Here is a 17,514-nt window from a genome sequence, read left to right on the forward strand (position 1 = left end):
GCTTGTTTAATAGAATCACAGAGTTGACTGGGCTGGAAAAGCCCTCAGAGATCACCAAGTCCAGCTCTTGGTCCAACTCCAGTCCATTGACTAGATCATGGCACTAAGTGCCATGTCCAATCTCAGTTTACAAACCTCCAGGGCCGGTGAGTCCAGCACCTCCCTGGGGAGCCATTCCAATGCCTGACCGCTCTCTGCAAAGAACTGCTTTCTAATCTCCAGCCTCAGTTTCCCCTGGCAGAGTTGAAGCCCATGGTCCCTTGTCCTGTTGCTGATGCCTGGGAGAAGAGACCTATCCCCACCTGGCTAGAACTGCCCTTCAGGTAGTTCTAGAGAGTACTGAGCTCAGCTCTAAGCCTCCTCTTCTCCAGACTAAACAAGCCCAGCTCCCTCAGCCTCTCCCCATAGGGCTTGTGCTCAAGTCCCTGCACCAGTCTTGTTGCTCTTCACTGGACCTGCTCCAACACTTCAATCTCTTTCCTGAGCTGAGGGGCCCAGAACTGAACACAACACTCCAGGTGTGGCCTCCCCAATGCAGAGCACAGGGGAAGGATCACTGCCCTTGGCCTGCTGACCACGCTATTTTGGATACAGGACAGGACACCACTGGCCTTCTTGGCCACCTGGGCACACTGTTGGCTCATGTTGACCTTCCTATCAATTAGTCCCCCCAGGTCCCTTTCTGCCTGACTGCTCTCCAGCCACCCTGTGCCCAGCCTGGAGTGCTGCTTGTAGTTCCCTTTCCTGAATATTGAGTATCAAGCTACAAAGTTACTTAGCAGAGCAGTGAAGCAATAGTGAAAGGAATCAAAAGTAAACTAAGATATTTAAATAATTTTTTTCAAAGAGCCAGTGTAGGCCGTGTGGAGAAAAAATATTTGTAGTACAAATAATGAAATAAGTGAGGACACTAACGGAAAGCCAATCCATCGCTAACATGCTTCCTCAAGTGAGGCAAGTGTTTATTCACAGTTTGTCTGGGAAAAGCAAGCTGAGAATATTTTTCATATTTGTGGCTTTGAACGTAGCTTAAGCAGACTTGTAGCCAGTGTTTTGCTGTGATAGTTTTGGGGCTGTGCTTCAGCAAGGACATGTGAAGCTACGCGTTTCCTCACTTCAAAGCTCTTTTCATAATCTTGTGCATATTGGGTAGGAGTCAGCCTGTTCAGTTACACCGAGAGTCATCACTGAGAATCACTGATATTTGCCACTTTTAGTATAGAAACCAATTCAGTTTTTCTCTACTTGCTTTGTAGTGGTGTGGTTAGAATGTGGTGATCTTTTTGGTTCATAGAATGCTAACCATCGCAGCAACAAGTTAAAATGTGGTGCGGTAAAAGACGATTGTCAGTGGTGCAATCGCTGTTGCTTTAGCAGAAGAATTCAGTTGCCCAAGCGCCATTAAAACTTTAAATACCACTTGTTATAAATAGCCAAAGCTCCATAAATTTTTCCTCTAGCGTCTGGGTAAGAAAAGAAGACTTGTCACTGTTTTTCATGCTGAACAGAAGTTTTACCGCAATACTTTTTATTGCCTTCAAGATGTTTATTTTTTTACACTATGAAAATCCCTCCTAAAGATTATCAGCAGATTTTAACGTAGACTTATTTCAGCTAATTTTTCGTACTTTTATGTTGCAATAAACTACAGTGGGGAATAAATGATTGCTAGAGCCTTTGTAACTTCTCAGAATACATATTGAACATTTCTGCATTCATTACTTCAATACATCACATTTTCTATGCTGCGTGGCATTTCTTAATGCTTTGATTCATTGTACGCGATGAAGCTGGGCAATGAAGCAATAACAGTAGCATTTGTATGCAATAATCATGTAATAAAAAGCAGATGAAGAATTCCTCCTTGTCATGTTTTTCTGGTGGCATTAGTGTCATGGCTGTTCTTCCACCAAATCAAAAACCAAGGTATCTCCTTCTCTGAACTGGTGTCTACTGATTCTTCTCTATTATAATAACAGCTGGGAGTAACTAGGAATTGTAGGAAAATTTACTATAATACCTGGAAGACCTGGCAAAAGAAATACAAGGTTACATATGTAAAATAATTGTCATGTTCCATATATGGGGATTTTTGTCCCATATGGTACACCTCACAAACCAGTAAAAAGTATTTTGCTTATAAGGTCTTATTTGAATTTAGAGTTGTAATAATTTTAAAATAGTCTTGAATGATGGTGGAGCTTTTCTAAGGTATAAGATAACAGTTCCTTCTGAATTGCCATATCTGTATCTCTGCTTTGTGCAAAAGTTTCCTTTTTGGCTGAAATTTCTGCAGTTTGTCTCAGCCTACATAGGAATGAAGTGAAAATATTTTTAAGCTGATCTTATTTTGTTTGAACATAGAGAAGAATGATTTATTTTTTCCGTTGAGCTTTTTCACCTTGCCATTGCTCCATGCGACAGTCAAAACAAGGTTTGTTTGAAGCGCTCCAATGTTGCACAACCTCAGCAAGAGTCTCTTTCCCATCGCTTAGGTATTTCCTCTCAGAAATAACTCATCTAGAGACATTTTAAGGGTCAGACAGGACACATGCTGCAAGTTAGAACCTGTTTTCCAAGTCTTGTGTAGCTCCGTGCAGTGGTTTTCATGCGGATGCGGGAGCCTGCAGACGAGTGGCTGCTCCCGTTCTGAATAGGGGTGGCCTGGACTTTAGCTGGATCCCAGTTTAGGAGTCTGGACTTGGAACTTGAGCACAAAAGTAGTTTCTGTACAAACACAAGGGGCTTGTTTGGGCATTTAATTTGGAGTATCTTGACTTCTGTCTGTTGGGGTAGGAGGGGATGTAGGAACAACCGTGTTCATCCCGGAGCACCATGGAACCTTCATCAGATTTGGGAACGGTAAACACTGCAACAAGTCCTTCAAACCCCGTTCAACCTCAGCCCAGCACAGATACTCTGAGGGTAAAAACCCATTGATCCTTTGATTCAGCCAATTTCATGACTGTTCAAATAACGCAATGGGATCAAAGACGTAGGTTTTGCTAATATTATATTCTAGCCTGTTTAATTAAACCTGACTCAAACACTCTGCCTATGTGAAATCCCTGATTTTGTTTTGGGTGCATGAAAACCATTGATGCCCGTACTGGGCTCCTACATGTACTTTAGGCCAGCGAATCAAGCCGTGTTCCAAACTTAGTTAAACTGTGACTAGAAAACCCTAGCAGAATTATTCTGCGAGTTCCTTGATCAGAAACCAGTTCAACATTTATAGCGCTGATGAAAGGTATTGAACCACCTGCCATTTGACATTATTTGTAGTCTTAACATTCATATAAAAAGAAGGTTCTACCTCATACACGTATGTATATTTCCGTAACGCACATCTTACTGCACTGCAAGTCAGCAAGCGTGCGCTTCGGCCTCCCATCCGCTGGCGCCTTTCTTGATGCCTTTCTGGACAATTCCTTTGTTAACATGGGTGATACTTTTATGAAAACAAAGATCACAAGTTCAGATCCCTTATGAAAAATTAGAAATCAGGACTCTAGAAAAGTGACAAGTAACAATCTTTATTAATTGGTGAGAAATTTGCTGCCAGTAAAATTTGATTTGCAAAAGTGAGTTGCAATTTTTATTACAGTAGGAAAAATTTTAAAAAAATAAGGTGTCCAGTGGAATGAGCCTTTAAGGAATGAAAAATTATTATTACATCGGTGTAAAATCAGGAGTAACATGGAAATGCTAGGAGGAGGAGTCGGGCAAGTTGCACTAGTTTGAAAAGGGCTGTCAAATAAAATGAGTTAGAATGCAACGTACGAGTTCTTCAGAGTCGCAGGTGTTTGCCTTAGCGTGCACGGGTCTGCCTGCGGCCCTGAGCAGACGCACCGCGCGCCGGAGCCCCCAGCGCCCGCCCCCCAGCTGCCTGCGGAACCTCCTCGTTCTGCGCCTGCAGACAGCGGGGGTTCCTGTGTCTGCCAACACAGCCAGCAAACTCGTATTCGATGGGAGGTGTATTAAGGATGGGGGCGTGGGGGAAGGATGCCACGCACATACTGAAGATATTTCTGAAGACAAGTCTTAGAGCTTGTGTTTGCCAGTGTCAGGACACGCACAGGCCTTTACGTCAGAAGTTCAGACCGCCATATAACCTTTGAAAAGTTCAGATGCCAGCAGTCGTGGCAAAGGAAATACTGAGGTGAATGTCTGTGGTGAGATGTTTGCATACTGAAATATGTTAACGATCTGGGATTATTACAGTGCTGTTATTTCGCTTCTGTGATAATAGTTCCCACCCACCTCATGAAAAATGCATGAACCTGGCTGGTGAGATGGATTTCACTTGAATGCCGCTGAGAATGTCAAGAAAGCAACTTACCTGGGGGTAAAGCCTGAGTTTTGTCAATAAAGACTAAGTTCTTTGTTACTGAGTGCATGCAGAGCTGTTCCTTACCTCATTCCTTACCTTGTTACCTTTAAGTTTTATGGTAGTAAAAGAAAAAAAGGGCAGAATTAATACCTAAAATTATGATTTGATATTATTTAAAGTAACAATCTAGATACTTTGTTATCTCTGTTTTCCTTTAGAAAATGTCATTCAAGGAATAAGTGAGACATTCCTTAGCTGAGGGTTATGAGATTGTGTGTAATCTTTCTGATAGTACACGATGTAGGTAAGCCAAGTGGGGCTGGAAGTAACTAGAAAACGTCATGATAATTAATGGCAGTGGTTGCAGTAATAGGTGAAATCTCATGCTTATGATTCAGGTTAGGGAGAGAATATTTAAAAAAAAACCCCACAGTTTTCCAGTGTATTGATTTGAATTTAAAAATAAACTTTCTGTCCTGCATGCAGCCTTTTGGATGCTTCCTATGAAGATTTCTGTGAAATCTGCATGTGTAGGTGTTCCCATCAGTTGAACCTGCTCTTGGTTTTAGCTCCCGCTGCGCAGACTGATGGCGCGGCAGAGCTCCCCGGCCACGCCGGGCACGGCGGCTGCTGGGAGCTGGAGTTACCTGCTGAGTACCCTGGATGTGCAGATCCTGGCTTACTTGTGAGGGACTGAAAGATTCAATGTCCGTGGCTGCTATAGCTACAACACTTTATCTCAGTTAGACTCGGGCTTTTACATATTAATTAGGTGTAGCTAGACTGCTGCCTCTAGGTTCAGGTAGTGATAAGCATTTCAACACTGCAGAGATTACAGAATTGCTGCAGTTGTATAGACTGAGTGTGTTTGATTGAAGAGAAAGAAAATTCTTGTAACATCCCAGAATGTCAGGGGTTGAAGGGCCCTGGAAAGCTCATCCAGTGCAATCCCCCCATGGAGCAGGAACACCCAGATGAGGTTACACAGGAAGGTGTCCAGGCGGGTTGGAATGTCTGCAGAGAAGGAGACTCCACAACCCCCCTGGGCAGCCTGGGCCAGGCTCTGCCACCCTCACCAGGAACAAGTTTCTTCTTAAATTTCAGTGGAACCTCCTGTGTTCCAGTTTGCACCCATTGCCCCTTGTCCTGTCACTGGTTGTCATCGAGAAGAGCCTGGCTCCATCCTCCTGACACTGCCCCTTTCCATATTGATCCCCAGGAATGAGTCACCCCTCAGTCTCCTCTTCTCCAAAATCAGTCCAGTTCCACAGTGGCAGTTCTGGTTCCTTCAATGCAGATAAAACAGCTGCAGCTGTAGCTGGCTGCAGGTCTGGTCTCTTGTCAGTGTGCCTTGGGAGGCTGCCTGTCAGTGCTGGCTATCGAAGGCTTCAGGCATCTGCTGATACATTAATTACACGTTTACTCAGGTGGAGGAGGTGGCACAACCTACAGTGCAATAATGGGTGTATGGAAAGCGTCTGTGAGCTCTGTGACCTCAATGAGCTCTTGCTGTGCTGGTGGGGGAGTCTGTATTTGAAATCCTGACTTGATATGAAAGGAAGATCCTGGCATTTTTTACATTGGGCTCCATCTGTGAACGCATCTCGTACGGAAACATCTTCCAAAGATTGCTGGGACTTTGCTGCATTGGATGAATTTATTGTTATTGGGGTTCTAAATGTAAGAGAAGTGCCACAGAACACTTTGTTATGCCAAAACTGATTTCCTTGCTCATCTGCAGTCCTTCTCAGGGAGGGCTGGCTGCGGCTTTTGCTTTTGACAAACTTGGTAGTATTGTAAATCTCGCAGTTCTTGTTTGTTTCTTTTCCCGCAGTTAGTGACCGGACAGCCAAATACATTTTTGCAAGTTTGTTGACATTTTCCTTTTTTGCTCCTTTTGCCAAGCTTACGTAATTCTGTGCCTTCATGTGTTGTGTTTTGCTTTGCATTTCTTTTGCAGATGATTTTCTACTTCTCTGTCTTCATGTGTCTGCTGCTATTGCTCTATTCTTACCTGGCTTTGTTTGGCAGGTCTGTTTTAACTGCCCTTTCTTGCTTTCTGATGCTATTAGAGTACTCTTCCCCTCCTCCTTGTGTTGCTGTTAGAAGTTGCGCTCGTGTGTTTTCCCCTTCAAGCTCCACTCCACTAACCTTGTGCAGCAGCGCGGGGCACTGGCAGGGTCTGCAGACACCGCAGGGAGGAGCAGGTAAAGAAATGAGCTCTGGTCATGCCAGCTCCTGTTGACCCTGTGCAGACACAGACACGCAGATGAGCTTCAATATTGTGTCTTAAGTGTCTTCTGGAGAATGAATCACAACTAAGATGAATATACAAAGAAGCAAAATCTTTTGAAAGCCTTTTTACTGTAAATCTCTGAGACCTTTCAGGGCTATTCCATGCCTGTTTTACAGAAAGAAATTAGGAACTTCTTACTGAATATTTATTGCACTACAAGAAAATTCTGTGCTTATTACTAAACGTAAGATTTGTACAATAGCGCTGAACAAGGGGCTAGAATTTGGCTGGTTATTGCAGTTCCCCGTATGCCAGAGTGGATCTTATTGGAGGTCAAGGTTAAAGAACACATACCTGCAAGCTGGCTTCAGCTCAGACAGGGAAGACATTTAGCAATGTTCAAACATAATGTCTGTTAGCAGCATAAACCTTAGAAATGTCAGAACCTGTATTTAGTCGGTGTCTGTAGTGTAATCTATTTCATTGGATGAAACCTGGAGCCAGCACTGAACCGTCCTGTTGTGTGAGCCATCCTGGCAAGATGGATCTACGTGATAGAAGGTGACAGGGACACGGGGCGGCCCGAGCCCACCCACAGAGGGTGTTGATGGCGATCCCGTCCCCGTGCTGCAGGCACCTCTGCAGCCGCTGCCGGGCTGGGAGCCGCGGTCGCGGGGCAGAGCCGCTCCGCTGGGACCGCACACCATCGCAGGGCTGCTGAAGTTTGAACGGCTCCATGTGAGAACGGGTGGCAATCTCCGCAGCAAAGTCAGTTTGCTAATTGCAGATATTTACGTGAATGGGTAGAGGTCTTTCTAAAACCGGTTTTGTGCCTTTTATCATATGGAGAGTGTTGGATTTGCAGACATAGTGAAGGCAGACGTCTGTGTGTCTATAGGGCAGCCAGAGAACAAACTGTCCACATGTGCTGCTCTTTCTTTCTTAAGCATAAAAACCTGTAGTTTAATTCTCTGTCAGCCAGTGAAGACTTTTGGCCGCTTTGCTCAGTCTGCCGGTTAAAGCAAAACACGTTGATGGATTTGTAGTGCGAGAGCTGAAAGTAAATTCACAGAACTGTGTCAGAGAAAGGTGAAAATAGTTTAAGCTTTTTGGTCGAAAGACCATTTATGAGCAAATTTGAACATTACATTGCAGCAATGTTAACAAATAATTATTCATTTAAATGTGCAACAAAGAAATCTAAAAACATTAAACCTAGCGGTATGGTTTCTTCTTTGCACATCTTTATAGAGCTGTTTCAAGTCTAGTCTATTCTTGCAGTTGAAAGGGAATATTATGGTCTTGCTAAATGATTTTGCTTTTCTAAAATACGTAAGCTCACTTGAAATTCCTTGCAAAAAACAGACACTCTTAAATAGCGAATATATCTCAGTGGGTGATGATTCGTTTTCTGTTCCATACAGCATGTAATTCTTACGGCTCTGTATTCATCAATCTTTGCTTGAACTATGAAGTACTTTATATACAAACTGAGTATATATGTGTTTTGCTTTGACCTGTATTTACTGCCATGAGGCCAATTTAATTCATGATCCCCATGAATTTTTTAGTGCATTCTTGTATTCAGATTTTTTAGTGCATTCAGGTTTTTTAGTGCACTCCTGAATTTCGCGCTGGGTTGTTGTCGCTTTGCCCTGCTCTTCTGTGCGCCGAGGAGCAGCAGCGGGAGCTCTTGACTTCCATTGCGGACTTTCATTGCATTGAACATTTCTGGTGGCAGAAAATGGAAACAGACTTTTAACCATTTCTCAGCTTCTACTCAAAGAAATTGTCTGTAAATAAAGGCTGTAAGATTAATCTGAAAACCAGGGCTGGAAAGCTGTGGCTCATATCCTTTGTATGATCTGCTGTTCTGCTGCAGTATTGAAGTTCAAACCCTGTCTTTTGTCTTTGCTGAAGTCAAATTGAAGGCCATAATTCTTGCAGGCCAGATTATGAAAATTATGTCATGTGCAATCCTAAGATTTAATTAAAAAGGAAACGTGTATGTTATATTCCCCATTAAAGTACCCTAGAAATATTTTTTTCCCAGCCATGATCTAGGTAGGCATTATATCCGCTGCTTTGCTCTCGGAGCGTGGTGACTCAGGGAGAAGTGGAGGGTTGGAGTCCCCTTCCCGGGAAGGGTGTTTGTCACCCAGCCAGGAGGGTCCGTCCCGTGGTGCCGGCTCCGTGGTGGCCACCCCATCTCCTGCCCCAGCTGGCATGGGTGCACAGTGTCCTTGTCCTTGTTCCTTTTCTGAGCTGTACTAACATAGCTGTTCTGTGAAGTTTCTCCTCGAGCCCATGGGCAGTTACAAACGCTGTGAAGTACTGCAGCGTTCTGTGCTGGGCTGGGAATGGTGTTCTACCATCGAGCTTTGCCAGAAAAAGCTTTTTAGGTCTCCTTGTCTTCCTGAAACAAGGGAAGCATCTCAGGACAGAAAGTCCATGTAGGTAAGAAGCCTCACTTGAATCCTGAGAGCAAAGTTGTAGTTGCACATTGATTGCATCGGTGCAATTTAAAGGAAATAAAAAAATAATGTATTTTAACCATATGTTTAGCTTTAAAATGGGATTTACTTCTTACTTCAGTGGTTAAGTACATAAATAATGCTTTGTTTCTGAAGGTAACGTCACGTAGACACATCTGAACACCTGCACAAAGTTTCATTAGCTGCAGGGCTCCTTACCAATGGGTGTGAGAGGGCTGTGTCTGCACCAACCCCCTTTGTATCAGAGGTGGATTTCCTCCTCGGCCATGAAGTTTCATTGCATTCGGTATTTTTATAAAAACTTACTATTTTGTCTGGAAAGTCTCAGGATTGTAGTATCTCTAAAAAACCCGCACACCAATGAAATCTCTTTTTATGATAGTGAGCCCCAAGCCCTTTTGAGAAGTGCTTCAGCACATGCCCCAGTCCCATTACGATAAACAGGTGCACAGATGTTTCCTTGAGCAACCCACTGAACTCGGTGTTCCCATCGGAGTGGAAGAAACTGCACATTCTCACTGCTGCCAAGCGCTCCCGAGAAGGGTCCTCACTGCTTTTATGGGAATGACTCCGTTCCATAAACTTTTTCCCTCTGCAACTTTTCATTCTGAAATAAAAAGTTCCAGAAGGCCTCTTGATCTAGGCCTCGTGGTACTAATTTTCACTAATCCTTTTCTAACAAACATGTCTTGATCTGTTTTCTACCTTTTGTGCTCATAGCTATTTTTCCTTCGTTTTAATCCACATGTGTTCCATAAATCTCATTTCCTCGCTGTTTACACATGTTGTCACTGCCTCTGTCGTTAGCCAAGGTGTTTCTCCTTGCCAGATGCCTTGCTGCCCGACTTTGCAAGCCAAGTCCAAGTGTGTTTATGTCTCTGTGGTCCTCTTCTAGTTTGGTGTTTTGGGTGGGTTTTTTGGTTTGGTTTGTTTTTTTTTACTCTGCTTTTCTAACTGTTGTAGGAAGCTTCTCCCTCCCATGGATGCACTCTGGTAATTGGTAAGCGAGAGCTCTGCATGTGGTTCTTCCAAAGGCATGAGGTTTTTATTTAAGGCATTTTTTGTAGAAATTCATAATGGTTTGTATATCTCATCAGATGTTACTTCCAATGTGAAAATATTGCAGGAGTTAATTACAGCAGTGATTAGCAGCTGGAGGGATGTGTCTCTCAGAGGCAGTACAGGCTGCAGGGAGTGCAGAAGCCAAATAAATGCCTTTGGAAACTCTGGGTAACATGGAGCAGAGACCCAAATGGTTCTGGGAAGGGCCAGCAGAACCTACACAGGCTTAGTGGATGTAGAGAATCACTGCAGAGGATGAGGACAGGAGCTGGAGATGAAGAAGATGAGGAAACATCAGCTGCAGTCCAAGGTGGAGGGAAGCAATGCCGCTAGTCCCAGGGTGATGGGTCAAACAGCAGGACTTGCATACAAATGCAAAGGGGGATTGCAGCTGAGCTTGGGCAGGCGCAGGCCGTCACCCTGTGCTTCTGTGGGGCTGCAGAAGGGGTGGGAAGCAGCTCTGTGTTACAGAACTACTACTTGAATTATGATGCAGGGTCCATGTAAGTTATCTTTCCATTCATAGTCCATGTTGTCTTTGGCTTTGCATCGTAATAATGGAAAACTATTGGAGGAACATCAAGTTTTCCTGTCAGTTCTCATCTCTTCTGTATTCTGTTAATGTGCCCAAACTGATTTGTAGGCAATGTTTCATTGTTTAGTTGCCATGTCGAACTTGGAATTGACTTTGAAACTTTGAATACTTCCATTAAGTTGTCTGTTGGCTCCTGCTGACAGAAAGAAACATGTAAGCTACAGTCAGCAGTCTGTTCTTGATTCTCGTATTAGGTATCGAATAGAAAATCAAACAAGTATGTACTCAACCTTCTGGAAAAGATTGAATGTTTGCTAAAGCATAATAGAAGAAATGTAGGCCAGTCATAACAAAGAACAAATATTATGAAGAACATAAAAAAGTAGCAGATACTTCCCAGGTAATAGTAATTAAAGAAAAAAAAACAAACAAACACAAAGAGGAATATAGAAACCATGTTTAAAATACAGGCACAGCTCAGCTTCTTGGTTAAAGTAGGTTGACTCCCACAGAGCACATGTCCAATCCAGCTTCCCAGACCCTTCCACACCATTGCTTCATTTCTTCTCCCTCCGAAGGGTCTACAAGGTTCATCTCAGTCTTGCTGGCCACCAAGGACCCCTGGTATGTCTGTGCTGACAGTACTTGGTCTGTGCTTTTGAACATCTCTCACTGTTACAAGGCAATCACGTTTTTCTGGAAGGACCAGCCGTATTTCTGAGCCTCAGCCTAAAAATGGACACGTCAGCCTAAAAACAGACTTCAGGACATTCTTCACAGTGCTATTTGAACAGATAAAAAAGGTCAACGTGTTGTCTCTTTATTAGTTTGCTATAACAGAAATGTAACATAAACCAGGCTAGAATGTAGAACAGCTTATCTCCATAACATCTCTGTGACCTACAGCCCCCACAGGAGATTTCTGCAGGTTGTCATGGGGAGAGAGGAGCTTCCTTTTCTGTACTGAAATAGTCCCCATCCGCGCTCATGTGTCACAATCTATATATTCAGGCATCATTTACTCTAGCGTGCGTTTCACACAGAAATACTGGGAACCTCTACAGAATTTCCCTGGAAAGCTTTCATCGGTTTTCAGTCTTACAAATGAATGATTGAAGTGCACAGTAGGATGAAACTTTTACTCTAAATGTTTGATGAGCGAAACAAGCTGATCTTCAAACTGCTTCATATCATCTGCTTTTAAGTAACACATGTTCAAAAAAAGCTGGCAGCAAGAGCGAATATTGAGATCATATTAGAATCTTAGACATGTTATTTTAGTGATTTCACCCACAAACACAAACACACCTTTAATGCATTTGGTAAAAGGCAAATTTATATATGGAAATCCAGAAGTAAACTGGTATTGCATTACATTTTTTCACTCTTTAGATGTGCCCACAGCTTAGAGCAGTCAAAGATCAATTAAATCTCAGCTAAAGGCACCAGTTTTGAATGACAGTGGGATGCAAAAGGCACTCGCCCATCAGAGTCTTCCTGGTTCTCTAGTCCTGGAGTGGCCAACGCAGCTGCTTGGGTGAAACACGCAATCCGGCGCATTTTGTGATCCTTTCAGTTGTTACTTTGAAGCACTAGATGGCCAGTTAGAGTTCTTCAGTGCTGGCAGAAGCCAGCCTTGTAAAGAGTACAGAGAATGAATGCAAGAAAGGAAAACCTCGGGCAGAAAAGGTTGATAATACACAGCTCAGCGGCGCTCCCCTGATAGGGAACAGCCCTACAGGCAGACCAGAAATAGTGTGTTGCATGAAAATCTTATTCAGCATACCGGGAAATTCTCCGCCGGAACAGATGATGGTGGATATCCTTCAGTATGGCCAGAGAGATTAGAAGCTTGCTGGAATTGAAGGTAACACAAAGCACCATCTGCCGTAATTAATTTTAAATATCACTTATCATTATCTTTGAGGAAGAAGTTTGTGCAGTTTGTTCAGGAAAAAAATCTGAGCATTTCAGGGACTTTATTCTAATTAAGCACATTTTAACTCATCTAAAGCGATAAGCAAAGTCATTATTCAGATCCTTCTCAAGTGGGCGAAGCGATGTTTTGTAGCTGCGCTGCTTGATAACAGCGCAGTCGAGTTTCTAGAGCTCCGTTCTTCATGTAGTGAAACCCCATACAGCTTTTCCGTGAAGTCAAAGGAAATAAGCGTCTTTTTTTGACTAAGTATTTCTTCTTATCTGTATCATAGTTTAGAGAGGAGAAAAAGTGCAGCTGGCGCCCTCCTCTTCTTTTATGGAGGAACGATCTATAGGCCAAGATGTGAAAGCATTTAATCCCTAGTAGAAAAGAGCTGACATTACAGAGAATGTTACAAAATCCCACTATTCTCCTTAGGAAAAAATAATCTGAAAACCATAACTATATGTACCTGAGAATTTCGCTCTTCGAGCTGAAAATAAGATAGAAAAATTGAAAATGAGAGGTAAATTCAGCTTGCTAATGTAAGAGCTAAAAGAACTTTTTACTACTTTCTTGTTTTATCTGAAGATGTTGAAAGGACTCATGCTGAAATACTCAACTCTGTGAGGTTATTTCTTTAGGTATTTGTTAAAATCTCCCAGGGTTTTTGGCATCCATATAAAATACCAAATTTCAATATAGAGGACCTCTACCCTTCTTCTCTATTTTGTGAACACCTCGTATCTGAAAAAGTTCAGCACTGGATTAGATAATAATTCAGTAGTTTATCACCTAAAACCACGATACTCTTGCCCAGGGAAGGATTTGATAAACTTTACTGTGATTTAAAGGTGTTAATTAAGGTCATATTACCAAGCCCAGTAAAACAAAACATTTTCAAACATCTAATCAAGGCAGAGCATTAATATGGTCATTAAAAAGAAATACAGTCTTTTTCAGAAATGGCCCGGTAGTAATCAGGGAAAATAAGAAACACTGATAGCACTTGAAGCACGTACAATTAAAATGTGATGCGAATTTGGGTTCAGTTTATGCAGTTGCTGTATTGTGGTGTTAGTAACAGAACCAGTTTTACAAAATGTTCCTGAAAGGATGAATCAGTTTAGTCAACTGTCCCTGAAAGGACGTTCAAGCATATCGTGTTCGAGTACATTCTTATCTTAACAACCTAGCTTTATCTTAGCCTAAATACGCATAGAGTGAGGAGAAGAACATGCAGTATCTCCGGAGGCTGAGCAAGTCAGCAGTTATCTAGCTATAGAAGTAGTACCCTGTGCAGTACCCAAAGGTGAAAGGGACAGAAGTGATGAAGACTACTTACTTCATCCTGAAGACCCCCTGAAAGACCACCAGAGGACACTGCACATGATCAAAACAGTGCCAAGATGTTGCAATCGATGTTGCAATCAATGTTGAGTAACCATTACGTATCTTAATGAATATATGAATATGTATGTGAATGGACTGTATAAATACTGTGTAACTTAAACTGACCAGCGAAGCCAGCTTTGGGTGCGAACCTCTGGTTTCCCAGCGCTGAAATAAAGCACCGCATATAACTACGCCCGTGGTTATGTGTCCTGATTGCTAACAGTGGGAGCAGAGTTGGACAAGAGGTCCCTAGGATGGCAGCCACGCGGGTGAGGCCGCTTGTGAGCGCGGGTCGGTCTGTGCCAGCGATCGCTGCCTCGGGAGCTGAAACCCACTGTTCCTATGGGCTGTTGCAGAGCTGCAGCACGGGATCAGAGGGGGCTTCGCAGTGCTAGGGGTGGATCATCTGGGGCTGATTCTAGTTCATTTTCAGTAAACAAACATTTGCTAGGATTAATCTGAATTACAGCTTTCTTACCTCTTCAGTGAATGCCACAACCCCTACAATAGTGTTGGTTTCTCACCATCTTTCACTTGCTTTCAGTGACAATGGAAGAGAAGATGAGGAAAGAATCACAGGAAATACAATCATAATATTTTTTAAAGGTTTTTCTTTGAAGATGGGTAAATACATTTATTTTATCATAACAATTGTTTTGCAAAGTTATGTATTTAACAGGCAGTACTTGCTTATGAAATCTTGAATTTGGATCTTGGATAAGAACAGAAATAAACAGCAAGTTGCCAGGAATCTACTTGCAAACCACCTTATTTTGGTAGCTGTGATAATATTTCCTTTCCTTGAGGTCTGTTTTGCACAGCGCACTATCCAACCGGAATTCCTTAAGCTTTTGGTGAGAACTATTCATCATGGAGGTATTTCCCACTGGACTTCACAATCTAAATATGTCCTTTACCAAACCTAAGTAAACACCACTAAATTAAACAAATTCCTTGTGCCAGCTGGAAATGCAATGCAAAGCCTTCATTTTGATTTCTTTTTCCCCTTTACATGGTTTTTACCGTCCGTGCACCCCAACGTGCGTGAACAGGGGCGGTATTTGACCAAACTGCGTTATGGACAGAGTCCTATTGTTCCCTGCTTTGTTTTCCCCCGGGTGTGAGCAGCACATCGCGCTGTTCGGACTGCGGTGCTGGCTGTTGGTGTCTGATGTTGGCATCCCGACAGCCGAACACGCGAGGGGCGGCGGGAAGGCGGGTGTGCTGGCTGCCAGCGCCCCGGGCCCGGCCCTGCGCCAGAGCCACTGCTCACCCCACAGAACCAGCAGACCCCCGTGCCTTCCTATTTAGTAAAGAACTCTTTGTCTTCTTGTGTTTAAAGGTTGCTTTGCTCTCTGTGTTAAGTTATCGCAGTCTGGCGTAGGGGTGGACTGGGTATGTGTTGGAGAAGGGCCCCAGAAATAAAACATGAACAGAAATGTCAGTAACATGTAGCTGTTTAGATTGTTGATGGGCCATTCTGCTGCTGTGGCACATGGCTAGAGCCTCGGAAATGGAAATTCTCTTGCTTGTGCTTCACCTGACTTGTTACCTATTGGCAGTTATTGCTCTTCTCTGTTTTCCAGTTTCGCAAAATTGCTTTTCAATGTCAGTGAGGTGCTAAATTACTGTGAAATACAGCTGATCTTTAAAGTGATAGAAAATGCTAAACTATAATGATCTTCATATCACAAGATCAGCTTAAAATACATGGACTCTGAGGCATCTGAAAAGCAATATTCTGATGTATTTAATTTTCTGTACACGCGAAGGCAGAACTGGGAGAGGTGTCATTCTTTGGTGCTCTGTGAATGAAGTCATGGCTTGGACGGCTTGAAAAGGTGTTTGTGTGAGAGAGGGGGAGAGAGAAAGCGTATAATGTGTGTGTGTTTGCTGACTTTATGAAACACAGAAGACAATAAGCAACATGACGGTATGAGATCATTTGGGTAGAATGCGGTTTCTCTCCTAAGCTTTTTCTTTTGTTTTGCCTTGTTTTACAGTTTGCCCAGCTGGTGTCTGTCTACAAAACTTTGGGTCCAGAGAAGTTCCCTTTAATTGAGCAAACCTTCTATCCAAATCACAAGGAAATGGTAAGTGCAAATACCAGTGCTAAATTGGCTGATTGTCTCTGTGAAACAGCAACTGTAAACACACAATTCATTTCCCCATGTGCTGTCTGTTTTCAAAGCCGCTCTGGAAGCTGTCGGGATGGGGCTGGCTGACCACTTGAAAGCCTGTGCTGGTTGACTGGAGGCTGTTCAGAGGCGAAGGCAGTCATTTTTCAGCTAGCCAGCTTCAGATCTTAAAGAGATTAAATGCTTATAAAGACACAGAGCAACTATTCAAGTGCAAGAGTTACCTATATGTTTTTTGAAAGCCAGTTCTGTAGGTTCCGTTCAGAGTGTGCAGTATGTGGATGCTGGTGCACAAGGCCGTGTGCCTGTTGTGCAGGACGTTGAACTCACATCAGGGTGGATAGGACTTGTGATCTTCATGTACCTGAGCTGACATTGATTTCCTGCTCCTTTACAGACAAAACTGCATTCATAAAAATAACACTTAGGACCTTTATTCGTGATCTGTCTTATGCTGCAGACTTTTTTTCCTTGTGGTTTCTAAACAGAAATTCTTAGTATATTTTTCTAGAGAAAATACTTTCAGCCTTGAGAGAAACTGGAGGGAGTCTATTTGCGGATTGAATAGACTAGCATAGGAGCATCAATTATTTTTAGAATATAATCCATTGGGCATATGTCACCCGTCTGTGATTCATGTACCGTGGCAGGGTCACACTGGGTGTCTTAGTTAGCTGTTCGTGTCAGGTCCCCAGGCTGTCATTGCCGTGTGTCCTGAGACTGGCTGTCACCTCCTTGCCATTGGTGGCCTCTAAGATAAGCCTCAGGGACAGCACTTGACTAAGATCAGGTCTCTCTGGTTTCTTCGGGCTGTTAATCACAGATGCTTCCCCTTGCCGCATGCGACGCTGTTGAAAAGAGCTTTCACCACAGTTATATATTTAGTAAATTTGCTCCGCAGAAGTTCTGTAGAGCTGAAGGAGAATGGTACTGATGGGAGCAGCAGATCTAAATATTGTCCCAGACAGTCAAATCTTTTTAGAATGGAAGAGGGTTTTGTTGATAGATTTGTCAGGAAAATATACAACTTTATAAAATGTATGTTTTTTTAAATGCGAAGGAAGTGTTTTATGCCTTGGGATTTCATTTGTAGCAGGTGGAGAAACAGAGCCACATCTCATGTTCTGCCATGTGCTTTTCTGATGGTAATAGGTTTTACGTCTCTCTATTTTCCTGAGAATGGCCAAGATTAAAGCTGGTTTATGATTTCCTGCGCACCATTTATTGTTCTTCATTGATGTTATCAGCTACTACTCAGGCTCTCCAGGGCAGTGGTCACCGCAGAGTCCACGGAGCATCTGGCCGATGCTCAGTCATTGGGTTTGGGTTTAGGTAGAGCCGCAAGGAGCAGGCACTTGGGCTCAGGGACCTTTAGGAATCTCTTCCAACTTGAGATATTCCA

General features: G+C 43.0%; 1 protein-coding gene across 1 annotated transcript in view; it reads left to right on the forward strand.

Moving 5' to 3' along the window:
• SYN2 (synapsin II) overlaps nucleotides 1-17,514 on the forward strand; it is a gene marked incomplete at its 5' end in the record, with an annotated part of 176,152 nt that overhangs the window by 72,720 nt on the left and 85,918 nt on the right. Inside the window, one exon of the mRNA XM_080350370.1 lies at nucleotides 15,978-16,067. Within this exon, the coding sequence (XP_080206496.1) occupies nucleotides 15,978-16,067 (90 nt within the window). The remainder of the gene's footprint in view (nucleotides 1-15,977; nucleotides 16,068-17,514) is intronic.

Source organism: Nesoenas mayeri (genome assembly GCF_963082525.1).
Source record: "Nesoenas mayeri genome assembly, chromosome: 10".
Taxonomy (NCBI): Eukaryota; Metazoa; Chordata; class Aves; order Columbiformes; family Columbidae; genus Nesoenas; species Nesoenas mayeri.